The sequence below is a fragment of the Lepidothrix coronata genome, unplaced genomic scaffold, assembly GCF_001604755.1.
Source record: "Lepidothrix coronata isolate B3197 unplaced genomic scaffold, Lepidothrix_coronata-1.0 Scaffold5, whole genome shotgun sequence".
NCBI classification, from domain to species: domain Eukaryota; kingdom Metazoa; phylum Chordata; class Aves; order Passeriformes; family Pipridae; genus Lepidothrix; species Lepidothrix coronata.
The window spans coordinates 1,819,855-1,834,042 of NW_016690185.1; the positions used below are offsets into that span (position 1 = coordinate 1,819,855).

The 14,188-nt window shown below is 41.0% G+C and overlaps 1 protein-coding gene across 6 annotated transcripts in view; it reads right to left on the minus strand.

Annotated features, from left to right (window-relative positions):
• Nucleotides 1-6,433: 6,433 nt before the first annotated feature.
• The window catches only part of WASF1 (WAS protein family member 1), an 86,070-nt gene continuing 78,315 nt past the window's right edge, over nt 6,434-14,188 (minus strand). For 5 of the 6 annotated variants that reach the window (XM_017827082.1, XM_017827098.1, XM_017827106.1 and 2 more), the window contains exons 5-9: nt 13,936-14,053; nt 12,954-13,126; nt 10,803-10,982; nt 8,832-9,469; nt 6,434-7,342 (exon numbers count right to left, since the gene is read on the minus strand). In XM_017827082.1, coding sequence (XP_017682571.1) covers nt 7,185-7,342; nt 8,832-9,469; nt 10,803-10,982; nt 12,954-13,126; nt 13,936-14,053 — 1,267 coding nt within the window. In that variant the 3' untranslated portion in view covers nt 6,434-7,184. The remainder of the gene's footprint in view (nt 7,343-8,831; nt 9,470-10,802; nt 10,983-12,953; nt 13,127-13,935; nt 14,054-14,188) is intronic. The other variant, XM_017827073.1, reaches the window with a different exon arrangement.

Genomic DNA, 14,188 nt, shown 5'->3' on the forward strand with positions numbered 1-14,188 from the left:
TAGTTTGCTAACCGGCTTCTGATGTTATAACACATAGTGCTAGTTAAAAGTGAAGGTTTGCGAGGGCCTTGTTGTTGCACTGAATTGGAAGAAATGTTTTGAGGCATACTGAGCACAAACGAATTGATACGTCCTCTTATCTCCAGCTGATGAGCAGCAGTGAAAACAGAAAGCGGACAGGCTTGGGGGGCTATGGACTGGAGAAGCAAAGAGCCACCTTCAGCTTGAGTAAAACCTGCCACAAGCTCAGGTGAGGGCTGCAACCTTGGGAATGAGAACCAGGTGCTCAAGAGCAGCACAGAAGTGGCTGCAGCCGAGGATGGATGCAAGTGCAGCTCACTGCCAACTCCTTCCCGCCGCTGTCCTGGTCTGTGCAGAGCTCTGCTTCCTTTCACATTAATCAACAAATTAGCTTCTGTAATTCGCCTTACAAATAAGACTCACATGTGCTCACTGCCTTTTCTATTTTAGAGGTTTAGCAAGCAAACAGTGGGAGACCAAAGAATTAAAGCCATAAAGTAATCTGCATATAATCAGTAATTACCACGAATCAAACCATCCTTCAGTTCAGCTGGTTATTATTTCCCTGATAATATAATTCCCTGTACTGACAAAACTAGGAAATGCTCATTTTCACCAGAATAGCAAATAATTTCCTGCTGTGACTATAATACCGTATCAAGCAGTTTAGTGACCACATAAATCCAGCTAATGAAATTTATGGGGAATATAAGGACTATTAAAAACAGAGAAACCTGAAAAAGTAATCACTCCCTTGTGTGTTGGAAGGGGAGGCTACTTTGCCAGCAGATGTCTGTTAAACATCTTACAGGTGTCACTGACTGATCTACACTGTGAGCTGATGTGGATAATGGCAGAGTGCTCCAGCAGGAATTTTGTGTAGCACAAATGCAGGGTGATGATCATGTGTGGCTGCAGCCATGAGAGCCCCTTCAGCCTGCCCTTGTGGGATCTTCTCAGTCCTTGTGGCAGAGGGCACAGTGGCCACCACTGGGGCAGAGCTTCAGTCCACATGTTCCCAAAAATATCTCCTGGATGCAGAGGCTATGAAGTCAGCATTACCACAACTGTGGGGACAGGGCTGGCTGTACCCCACACTTGCAGGTTCCTCTGGAGACCCTCACATTCTGGGATTTTGCAAGCTGCAGAGATGTGGCAAGTCACTGGAAGGTTTCAAAACCCAAAGGGGCATCCAAACCTGTCCTGAAAATCCCTGAGATTTAGGGTGGTAACTTTTCCATGTGACCTTAGAGATCTCCATCAGAGAGATCTACAGACAGTGAGTTGCAGGAGCTGCCTGGGAAACCCAGATACATTTGATTGCTCCCAGAGCCAGGCTGTCTCTGCTGTGGGGACAGAGGCTGAGTTGCTGCTTTCTCTCTCTGATTCATCTGAAGATGAATCATTGGCACCAAAAGTTCCCCTGGAGAGAACATAGTATACAAGGAGTTATCCTAATGTTTTCTTCTAATTAACCACAGCTGAATTACTTCCAGAAAACCTATTGACCAGCAAACGATGCAGGCCTATGGGGAATACCTGTCCTGTTTGGGAGCATTGCTAACTTCTTTGTGCTTTTAAAACCCAGAAGATGCATCCTTCTCTGGGGTGTAGTGAGGGAGGTCAACTTCTAGCCCAGGCTGTGTGATGGCCTCCTACATCCCTGCATGGGGCTGTGCTGGCCATGTGTCCGCTGGCGATGCTTACAAACTGGTTTTGGCTTTGCCAAAATGCAAGTGGGAAAAATCCAGCCTATGGTGTTCGCTTGGCATGAGAAGAAATTGCTAAACTACATCAGCATGCTAAGACCTGGGCTATGAGCTGCTTTTTCGTGAGGTTAGAAGTCTTGGGCAATTCGCTGGAGTTATTTCTCGCTGGTACTGAGGTGCAAAATTAAGCTGTGGTAATATAACACTTGGCATGGATCCTTGCTCAGCAGGAGCGATTGGGGTGGATTGGGAAGGAGATCTGAGATTTTAAAATTGTGATGAGGGAAACGCCTCACAGAGGAGTAGAAGTCGGTAAAACACGGCATAAAATCCCATTGAAGTAAGTTTTTCTTGCAGTGACACTACCATGGAGTTGTGAGAAAACGTCACAAGTTTTGCAGTAAATAACCCTCTGATGTTAAAGGATTTAAAACGGGGGAGTGGGAAAATGGAAACAACCTGTCTGTAGGGGGCCCTCAGCTGTTCTGTGTCTGAAAGTGAAGCTATTGAACCACCACAGAAAGAAATATAAGAATAGGAATATTCAGCCCTATTTGTCAAGAGATGCTTGATACCTGCTCTAATCTATACCCAAATGTTCCCAGCTGCCAAAAGGAAGGTAGCTGGAGCCACTGCCCGGGGCCTACAAATACTGTAAAAATAAGAAGAAATGGGATGGGTGCAATTTTCTGAGGCTGTTACTGATGCTGCTGTCAGGGGCTGCTGGCAGTTGGGGAGCACAAGTGATGACTAGTGTGGCAGAATCCATTCTCCAGGCAAAGGAATTAGCAGGGGGAAAGATGTCTGCTTGCAGCAGGCATGTATCAAAGAAAAAGCATGGGCTGTGCAGTATTGGGTCTGTCACTCCAACAGAGTGGAATGGGGTGCACAGCTCCAGCCTCACAGGGTCTGCTCTGTACCTCAGGGCCCATTTCCTGAGGCTTGTCCATGTAACCTCTTCTAGCAGCAGCTGGGATGGGGATGAGGTTCCCATCCCTTGCCTGCTCCTCCACAGCTGCCTGGTGGTGTGTTGCCAGGCATTCATTAAGCCCTCAGACCTGACAGCCAAGTCAGTCACTCACAGGAGCACTCCCTGCATACGTGCTGGCAAAAAAGCAGGTTCCCAAGCTGATGGGAACCTGCTTTTTAAGTAGTTAAACCTGACCCAGCTCATTATGGCTGAATCAGGGAAGGGAGAGCTGTCCCAAGCAGCTCAAGGGGCAGATGGAGGGAACTAACATCTACCAAGGGGTGGTGATATATCCAAGAAGCAGTTCGGGAATCAGCAAGGTCTGTCCCAGCTGCAGCCACAAAGAATGTGTGAAAAGTTTCCCATGGGCAGGCTACCACCGTTGAGAATCGTTCAAGACTGAAAAGTAGTCAGGAGGGAGGGAAAGGGGAAAATCGGCAGAGTGGCTCCAAAAAGGGAGATGACTATTGCTGCCCCAGCCTCTGGTTGTGATTCCTCTCCTGGTGTTTAATGTTACCACTTGCAAAAGAGAATTGGTAAGATTGAAACTCATTCTGCCCTGTAGCTGAAGAGACAAGCAGACACTTGATGGAGCTCGAGTCGAATTTCTGTCAGATCTTTTGCTGATGCAGCCCTGGGGAGCACAGCCTGTGCTGCCACCTTGCCTCCGTGTCTCCTTTTGGAACTGCTCTGGTTTGTGGAAATGCTGAATTTCAGAGCTCTGGTTGCTAGCATAACCCTGCACTGCTGTGGGTACACTGCTGTGAGCTGTACCCAGCTATCAAGCAAGAGTTTCTGCACTATGCTCTGAAGCTACTGAGGACACCCCCTCCCTGTGGCAATTCATGGGCTGGGGAGACTGAGATGTGACAGCCCACTGCAGTCTGTGTTCCTGTTTGCATCTTTGGAGCTGGTCAAGGGCTCATGACCTCCAGGTAAATCACGTGGGGATGCATTTCAGGGGTGGCATCTGCACCCAAGCCAAGATGGTCCCAGTATCCTGAAGAAAACCTGTTGCAATGCATCTGGGGCTATCAGGTTTGCACACTCAGGTCCCACAGCATCTTTTGAAGAAGATGTCTGTGCATCAGACAGGGGATGGTGTGTCAGCGTCCACCTGAATGCTGAGGAGTGCACCCCTGTGCCACATGCAGTAAAGGATAATTTTATTGACTAAAGGTCATTGTAATATGCTTCCTGCTTTTTAGATCCCAATTTACTGGGAGATAACATAATCCCTTAATGATATCTAGTATTTAATGGTTACTGTTCACAACACAACACTAAAAAAAGAACTAGAATTATGTCTCTTTGTAATTTTTGTTTCTTTAGCCCCTTTTCTCTTCCATTTACCTATTTATTTTTGGTCTGTTCATGATGGCTGCATTGTTATCTTTTGATAAAACCCCTGAGTGACCAATTTTGCACATCCCCAGTCTTCTGCTCTGGTTCTGCCACCAAGTAACTTTTGTTTCTTCTTTCTTTGCTTTTCATATTGTCCTTTCCATTCCCGACCCCCCAATTTCTCAGTAGGAGAGGTAGATAATTTTTAACTGTCCCAGATTACAGTTCGAGAAAGGCGTGAAGATGAACAAAGGTTTCTCTTCACTTATATGGTACATTACTGACACATTGTTTTTGTGGCAGACTTTGAGCCTTGGTTTTAACCAGCTGCTGTAAATGTACAGAAGTAAACAACAGACTCTGTAAACAGTTCAATACAGAAGACTTGATTTAGTACCTTACAAGACAAAGCAATCAATAATCTATTACACATCTAATCACAGGCACGAAAAGCCCAGCAGCTCACTGCACAGCATTCCACCAAATGAGAAGGGCAGTTGGAGACCACAGTAAAAGGGACACAAATCACTGAGATTGCAAATGCATCATTCAGAGTCGATGTATAAATGCAAATATTCAAGTTCAGCAATCACCTCTCACTACTAGTGAATCATGCTATTGCTATCTGGAGACTAGTTGCTATGGCAGAAAGCTGTAGCAGTGGCAGAAGGCCAAGAATCCCGCCTTTGAAATGTTAACTGAATTTAACTCTTGACTTTTCTCAGACAAGGTTCATTACTTTGTGTGACTGTGTCATATTAAACGAGTGCTCTGTCTGCCCTGAGTACCAGCTTGGAAGGGATATTATTAATCACCAGGACAGCAAAGCAGGTCAAATATGAACCATTTGCCAATAAGGATTTTTTTTTATACCTTCACGTCTGATATGCGATAGCTGCAGTCATGTAAGGGCCTTTTCTTTTTCTTTAATTTCTTTCTTCTTTACTTTGGGCAAGTTATACCCAGTTCACAGCTCCTGGATGCGCTCAGAGCACATCCCAGTGCAAGTCTGATAGTGAGGAGATCCTCTAATTTCAACAGTTACTGCCTCGGCACAGGAACGCTGCTCCTCCATTTAAATGACCACATAGGGCACTGTCTCTATTATCCACCAGAAAAATTAAGAGTTTAGAGGCTTTCAGTAAGGAACATGTATAAACGCCAGTTGAAAAGTAATTTTATGAATGGCAGAACTTACCTACACACGGAATTTAGAGACAAGCTTTCCTTTAGCCGCCTGCTTACAGGGTAGCTGCAGGTGCATATAGTGCACTTTGGCTTGAAGATCTCAATCCTTTAAAGCTGGGTAAATGAGATCTCTCACATTTAGTTACTGGACGGGATTTGGCCTGTAGGATTACTGAGATCCAAGGAAACACCTCGACACAGTCAAATGCTCATTCAGCAGTGCTTCTAACATCTTTTCTTTATTACAATGAGCCATTAAGAAGAACATGCACTTTGAAAGTTAACAGAGAATGGAAGGACAAACCACATGGTGTTACTGTGAAGACAACTATCAAAGAGAACAGTGTATAGAGAATGGGATCCACAGTTGTAAAGATGCAGATTCACAAACAGTGATTTTTTCTCCCACAAACACAACATTGTTGCAGTGGGAAAAGTCTTGAGCATAGTAGGCCATGTTAAAAAATTGCAGTGGAGGCTGAGATGGTGACAGCAAAGTTGGAAGGACTGCTGTACACTATTCCTACCCTAGTCTATGCCTCTGGAGTTTTGCCCAGTCCCAAGAGCAGGCTAACAATCACATGCCCATGCAACTTGTTCTGTAGCCTGTAGAACACCTAATGTTCCACCTTCAGAAATCTCATTCTGACATTCCAAACTTATTTTCTTCTATTATACAGTTCCATCTTTCAGGAACAAGATCACAGGACAAGAGTGCTCTTGCACTCTCTCACATTTCCCTTCTCAATAGGCTTTCGACCATGTGCTCAGACTTGAAGGAGTTATTCCAGGGAAGAGAAAAATGAGAGCCCTGCACAACATGCACTACACTGCTGGATAGCACTTAAAAAGTGACCCATATTTTCGTTATCTTTCATTAACCATAATTTTGACTGCTGCATCTCCTCAAGATACACTGATGCTGAAGTGTGGCTTTTTTTTAAAAAAAGCTCAAGCTTGTGGCTTGAGGCCACAAGCTCCCAATTCTGTATTTGTACTTTTTTAAAAACTAAGATCACAGTAAGATTTCAGGTTTTTTTTGTGTAGATGTGCATATAGATGTCATTTATTGATAGTTTTCTTGTTAGATGAAGAATATTTACTGTAACTTTGTAGCCCAAAGATTAAACACTTGAAATCCAAGGATCCCTCAGGTATACCAGTGAAAAGCAGGCTTCATTGAAAAAGCAACACCCAGGACCATTTAAAATGAACCATTTATTAAATCAAACTGTTATTTTAACAGTTACATAAGTTACACAGCATGTTTAAGTCAAAAGATTTCACAAGGAAAAGAAAAATTAAACTTGTAATTATGCAGGCAAAAATAGTACCACACAATATGTACCTGGGAGGGAAGAAGGGAAGGGGAAACTCTAAACATTCAAATAAGGCCATAATTATTTAAAAACAACAATAAAACAATAATAACCCCCCCCCAAAGATCCATTTTCTTTTCAGTGTGTTCAGTGCTGCTAACTATATGTACTTTTAGTGTACAGGTGTAATCGAGGCAGTGATATCTTGACAGCTAGGTTTAATCTTTTAAAACACTATCAGAAGTGGAATAAGGCTCATTAGTACATACAGTTGCCCTTGGAATGTCAATCTCAGTTGCCTTCATCAACTTAAAATTCACAAAGTGCACAGTTAAGATATGCCAAAAAATTTAAACTGCTACTCTACCAACAGCTGCCCATGCTTAATACTTAGTGGTCTATTGGAACAAAGTATGTTCCTTCAAAAAAGATGTGTAAGAAAAGCCACTGTAAAACATTTAGTTTCAAAGATGCACTAGGAGCTTTTTGTAAACCGAAAAGTAGAAAAACATGGATTAATAATGTAAAGAAAAGAATACAAAAAACACTAGAAATGACCATCAAACTTCCAAAGAACAAGCACCACAATGGACATTAGCATTCAATTTTGCAGTGTACAGCAATGTAATAATTTTACTCCAGCCAATCTACTTCATCAAATTCTGAATCATCTTCTGAATCACTGTATTCCACAGCAATGCGACGAGAGAGTATAGTAGCAACATCATTCTCAATGCGCTCATGTTTAGCTTCTTGTTCACGTTGCTCTTCAACTTTGCGTAGCTGAATACCTAAAGAACATCAAATCACAAACATGTTATTCTCCTCCTTTATCACTGTAAAGATATTTAGGTCATGATTCACAAAATGCTTCGCAAGCAAAAATGAAGACTGAGGACACTGCCCTCCTCAGATAGAAACTCTTTTGTCAAGTTTTTAAAGAGAGGAATGTCAGAATTGCAGTGGCAGACCAAAACATGAGCCCTTCTGCTATAATACTGTGGTTCTGATTTCCCATTAAAAATACACCAACATTTTTAGTACCTCTTTAAGTGATTAAGCCATTTTGCTATTTGCATTTCCATACACTTTTTATACTCCCTCTTCATGATCTCAATTAAGAGTTAGAGCTATTTTGAGGATCTCAACAAGACAGGATCTCTTGTAACCCAGTTTTTATCATGTAATGATCTGTTTTGGGATAAAGTATTACTTAAAGATCAAACACAATGGAGAAATAATACATACCAACAGTATGAGAAAGTTAAATCCACTAACTTAGTTACTGACATGACAGACATCATATATTTTGGTTTTGTACTCACAACATCCCAGACTGACACAAACTAAATATGACCTACATCCTATACTTAATATTCCCCATTGTCAACTGACAGACAACCCAAGCACAGGACCTGAGGTCGAATTTAAGCAGTGGTAACTCAAGCTGTTGTTTCTTGGGTATGACTTGGTCAAAAGTGTTTTAAGCAGTCACCTAAATTAAACCAGCAGGCTCTCCTTTCTTAGTGCTTTTTTTTTTGCTGACATTCTCTACAAATGTTCATTCACCCCTGTTGTACTCAACTGTTGTTGACACATACACCACCATCAGGCAGCAGCACTCATGGTGCACTGGGGATTTTTCTGGCCATGGGCATGTTAAGCTGAAAGGTACAGCTTGCACAGAGCTCCTCACTAAACCATCAGTAAAACACTGCCCTCCAGCTCCACTGTTCACTTGCACTCTGCCAGTGGGCACCTTGCAATGCAAAGGTTGCTTCACTGCTGCGCTGAGACGTGCTGAGATTAGATACTAAACAGCTTTAAGTCTTCAGCAACAATTTCTGAATGTTATTTATATGTTGTTGTCCAATGCCAATCTTTTCTGCTTTTATCTAATAGTCTGTGGAAAAACAATGTTTTTGTCTCCTACACAATCTGTAGGTTATCAGAAATAACTACATTTTCAAGCAAACAGAAATGAAAAGATAATCTCCACACATCATTGACAAACAGATGTACTCTTTTTTTTTTTAAATTAACTTCCACAAATAATCAGTTATGCCATCCAAACTAAACATCTGATAAGTGCAATTACAAATTAAAAAAAAATCTGTCTACTTGGCAATGCATATGCTGTAGAGAATAGAAGTCAGGAACAGACTTAGGATGCATTCCTTTAATTTCTTACACATGTGAAATATCCAATCTCTCAAGGCTAATGTGTATTTAGCAAGTTTCTGAGACAGTTCTTTTTGCCCCTTAATATCCAAACATTACCTTTCCGTATTGCTTCCAGCAGAACGCTTCTAGCATCACTGATTACAGGAAGAGTTGAAGGATGGCGTTTGGGTTCAGGAGCAGGAATCACTTGGGATGGTGGAGATGGAGGCATTAGGGGTGCATGGGGGCCAGGGACAATGGTTGTGGGAGGAGGGTGAAGAACGGGAGGAGGGTGAGAAAGGTTTGCAACTGTGACAGGGGAGGAGGGTCGAATGCCCGGAGGTGGCAAGGGAGGAGGTGGGGGTGGTGGAGGAAGTCCCTGTACTTCAGCTTGTGGAGGAACTGGGTGAACAGGTACAGTTTCACACACTTGGGCAGCTCTAGTGACAGGGGGAGAGGGTTGTGCTATGGGAGGAGCAACTGGAGGTGGAGCTGGATGTAGAACTCCAGGAGCTATCTGGAGAGGAGCTGGTGGAGGTGGCACAGCTGGGGCCTGCAGAGCAGCTGTGGGAGGGGGTGGTGGGGGTGGGACTGGGGGTGGAGGGGTGGAAGTCATTGCAGCTCTTAATGATGAAGTTGACAAAGCAGATGGAAGAGGTGGTGGTGGTGGAGGAGGAGGAGTGGGGCTCACAAACACTGGTGTTCTGCCTGTTGCTGGTGACTGAGGACGATTTTCTACCAAGCCAGTAGTAGAACTGCAACATCCAATAACAGAACAAAGTCATTAGAGAGTGGAAAAAATAGCAATAGATTCACTTCTGCAACTTAAGAACACTGAACCCCGGGCATTAAAGAGCATTATGTACTGTGATGATTTCAAGGTATTCATTCATATCTCACATACAAGGAAATATAATTTGCAGTATGGGGTATGTATCAGTTTTCCAACAGACCTCTGCTCACGTTCAGCTACTAACCAAATTTGTGTTCTTACACAAACCTGCATCTTTATCAAAGGTTTCCTATACTAGTATAATTCTTCCCTGTCGTCCCTAAATAGATCCAAATTATTTTTCTGAAGTAAGGGAACTAGCAGTTGATTAACTGCTTTGATTCACAGAACTTTAAAAACAAAACAAAACAGTACCAACAATGAGGACAAGTCAGATTTGAAATACATGTTTAAAGCGTGATAGCAAAATGAGTGAGGCTAATATCAAAGGTCATCAACTCTATGTACAGAGAGGTACCCTTATATGCTAGGTGAATGCATAGGTGCAATGCATAGGTGAACTGAAGAAAACAGAAAGAAACAGTAAAATTACTTTCCTGAAAGACCACAGAGTATTTCTTTCAGCTGTTGTGGAAAATTAATCTAAAGAGTTATGCATTTTTGTGTATGATCCCCTAAACAGTATAAAGTCATTCTTTTCAAGAGACTACCATCTTGCTCATGTAACAACTGTATTTGAATTAACCATCCTCTATTCTAACTTGTATGTACTCGAGCATAATATAAGATTTTGGGTTTAAAACAACAGGGGAGCGACAACCAAAGCCTCACTCTAGAAAATATTCTAAATACACATCCACTTCTGGAAAGGCAGAGATATAGAAAATAAAATCACTTCGGGGTGGTGGGAGGAAGCACTTGCAATTTAACAAATAGGATGAATATACAGCTTTGACAGCTGACTGTCTTACTGTGATATATTCTTCCTTTCATGTACGCTGAAACACAGTTCAGTTGTACAAATTTCCAAAACTCCAAAGCTACGTCCTGAGATGCCAACATATTTCACAGGAACATTTTCCATACAGTTATTTGTCCTGCCATTTAACTCTGAAGGCAACAAAACTGCAGTATTAATGGCAAGATGAGGCCTGACTCCACAATGGCACCCTACAGGATTTAGATGCTGGCCTTCTGTCCAACTCCTGTGTGCCCTTGATGCTGCAGACACGTCAGGGCTGTGGAATGACACAGCCCCCAGGACATGTGAACTGCTTGGGCAGCATGGAAATCATACAAATGATGAGTGCTGGAAAACTAAAACACCTCAATAAACTTGCTTGACTGCTTTGTACCTAACACAAGGAGGCACAGGTTTCACATCTCCTGCTCCGTGCATTGGAGGTGGCGGCGGTGGTTCGTGCGGTCTGACCAACACTCGCTCCTCAGCTCTGTTCAGAAGTTCGGACATCTGGCTATAGGGTAATGCAGAAAGTGAATATGATCCATCCATATGGTCCACATATGCTTGAGATCTGTAGAAAAACAGTGAAAAACGATCCAATTTAGCCTTCAGTAAGTATTGGTGCCCTCAGCTACTGTTCTCTACTTCGGTTTGATTTCTGAATACAAGTATCTTCTCTGCACTAAAGTTGCATGTATTGTACATCATGGCTTTTCAATAATTCATCCCACTTTCTCTGTCATTGCTTCTGGCAGCTCAAGGGTTTGATTATGACAGGTATATCACATAGTTTCTACAGTACGTGTGTGACCTTAGTGTTTATTAGTCACATTATTTTAAGTAAACATAGCAATGCAATCAGAACTACTACTCTTTTATAAGGCATGAAACATCCATCGATGTTAGAATGGTCGAATTTACAACTGAATAATTTAGCTAAACTTCTGTCAGAGGATCTATATTCCAATACATACAGAGATCTCACTACTTTAATAGACATAAGATTTGATAAATATCTGTTATTGAGTAGTAGCAATAAATAAAGATGATTCAACTTAGTTGTTAATGACAACTTTAGATACACCTCAAGGACTCAATCAGTTAGGAAATTTTAATTAACTACTCAATTACATATTTTTTTGTAATCTCTAATAAATTCACAAAAGTGTTTGCAGAACATTTTCCAGTAAGTAGAGCAATACTCTACATTTCCACATACTGCACTGTAGTATTTAAGCCTATTAAATTCCTAAGGGGTGAAGTTTCTACTCCCTTATTCCAAAGCCCAGTGCTATTCTGTATCTGAACAACATGCTCTGCACATGCAGTGCTCCCAACCACTTCAGCGTTATTCAGAATTGCTTTACTGGTAATGAAATAATCAAGGTTTAGGGCAGGATCCTGGATATAAAAGGATACCCTCAACAAGTGTGTCTAAAGTGGAATCCAACGTACAACACAACAGAAGGGCAGCAGGAAAGCAGATGTTTCTGCCAGTGACTTGACACAGCACTTTACAGAGATACTATACAGCTGTTCCTGGAAATATGCTAAGCACCATAACTTAAGTTGTACCCCAACTGAGTGAAATGCACTGAAACCATTTTCACATTCTGAACTAAGTTTTCAATGAGCAGGTTTTTCCATTTTTCAGACAACAAACACCCTCTCCTAAAGTTGCCTTTATTATTCACCATCACTACTGAATTTGTTTGAAGGCCTTACAAAGCTAAACAAAATACTCTCTTACGGTGCGCTTTGGGCAAGAGAAGGACAGGGGGAAAAAATTTAACTTTTCTGGAGGACAATGAATACTTTCTAATTTAAAAAAACAAAACAAACAAAAAAACCCAGGAAAACCATACCCCCAAATCTCCTAATATTAATCATCAGCCCTCTTTGCTATCAGATGTTTCCTGGCTGGTAAAATGGACTTGGTTTTGCACAAACACCAGAAGCATAAACACAGCAGGTGTTTCCCATGTGAAATGCTACTTTTAGCCACCAGCAAATACGTACTGTGAAATGACAATTCAACAGGTTGGATTTTGTAATAGGCTATAACCAGAAATGTCAATCAAATCTTGGACTTGTTCAAGAGTAAAGAGAAGCTCAGCATTCTCATTTGAGTTCCAAGTGGACATTTGTTCCTATCACACCCAACATATAGTCTTGGCAGTGTCTGCTTAAGAAAAATCAAGAGACTGGAATAATAGGGATTCTGTAGGTCAAGACTGGAGGAATGTAGATCCGCACGTGGGTGTAAGCTTGCAGCAGTGACACTACATCTTCTTCAAGCTACAGATGACAACAATATCCCCAAGGATACCATGAGGATTCACGCTACTCTTGAAAATAACATAATAACTACTCCTTTAAGAACACATTAAGTATTTTAAAACTGAGTTTTGATTAAGCTAAGTCAATGATTTCCAGTGCATTTCAAGAATAGCAGTAGCATCTCATCACTGACCATTTCTCAAGCATGTTCGCTATGCAGTTCGAATACACATAATAAAGGATAGAAAGAATAAAAAGGAACCTTGATTCAAAATGTGAAGCTGGGCCATTTGCAACTTCAATGTGTTTATGTAAGAGGTTAGCATCATCTTCTGCAAGTTCTGGACCTTGGGCTAACTTCTGCCACTCTCTCCGTCTGTCATGAGGTGCCCTTGGCACTTTTTCCGGTTCGTGAGGACGATCTAGATTTTTCTGCTGTAGGAGAGTTGTGCAAACAAAATTGACAACTTACACAGTGTTTTTTAATTAGTTGCATATAAACATCAGCCACCAAATAATGGAAAACAATCCCAATTCAAGTGCAAGAAAAATTTACTTTCAGGCTAAAGATATGTAAACCAAAGACTTGTAAGAGCCAGAAACTTCAGTCTAGTGGATAAGCAGCTGAATAATACAGAGAAAAATAACTGTATAAGTAGCTTTTTACTCTAAGTCTGAAATAAAGTTATGAATTTGACACATATTTACTCTCTCTATTATGTATGAAATACACAAAATAATGGTGAAACAAAAAAGCACTACCTTTCGCAAAAGTGCTTGTTCAATTTAAAGAAAATTATAAGCAAAGTGCTTTTTTCCTACTACTTTCTTTCTAATTTAGAGTAAATATATCTATTAAAATGTCATTCAGGCCTTTTCACCTGTAAGATTGTAAAAAACTTTTATTACAAATAAATATTCAAGTAAAATTCTTTATTCTTGGTGTATTCCTCTTTGTTGAGTCATTGTTAGTATACTTAAAAGTTTTGACAAACCTGATGTTGGTTTTACTAAGACTAAAACATGAAAGCTTTAGATTCTTCTGTATTATTTTACTCCTCCTCCTCCTATTATTATTACTATTTAGTTATTGGTTAAAGTTGATGGAATTGAATTACTACAAGTAGTTTTAGTTGAATAAAGATGACTCTGTAAAGTTTGGATTGTTATTAAAGTACCATGTCTGCAAGCAAAGCCCTTTAAGGAAAAAACAACCAGAAGCTCTATAAAGTTAACATACATACCTTCTGCTTCCTCTTTTCCTTTCTTTTGTCCTCGGTGTCCTGCAACATTTTTTCCTTCCACAGATCAAAGAAATATGAAGGATTGGTATAGAACTTCAAACCCTCTTTTCCATCATCCCTGAAATACAATGACACAAACCAGGCATGGTATTTATTTGACAACATGTGAATCCAAATACTAAGACAAAAGAAAGGCATATTAAGGAACACTCAGTATCTCAGACTCTGAAATATTTTACTGAGGAACATAAAA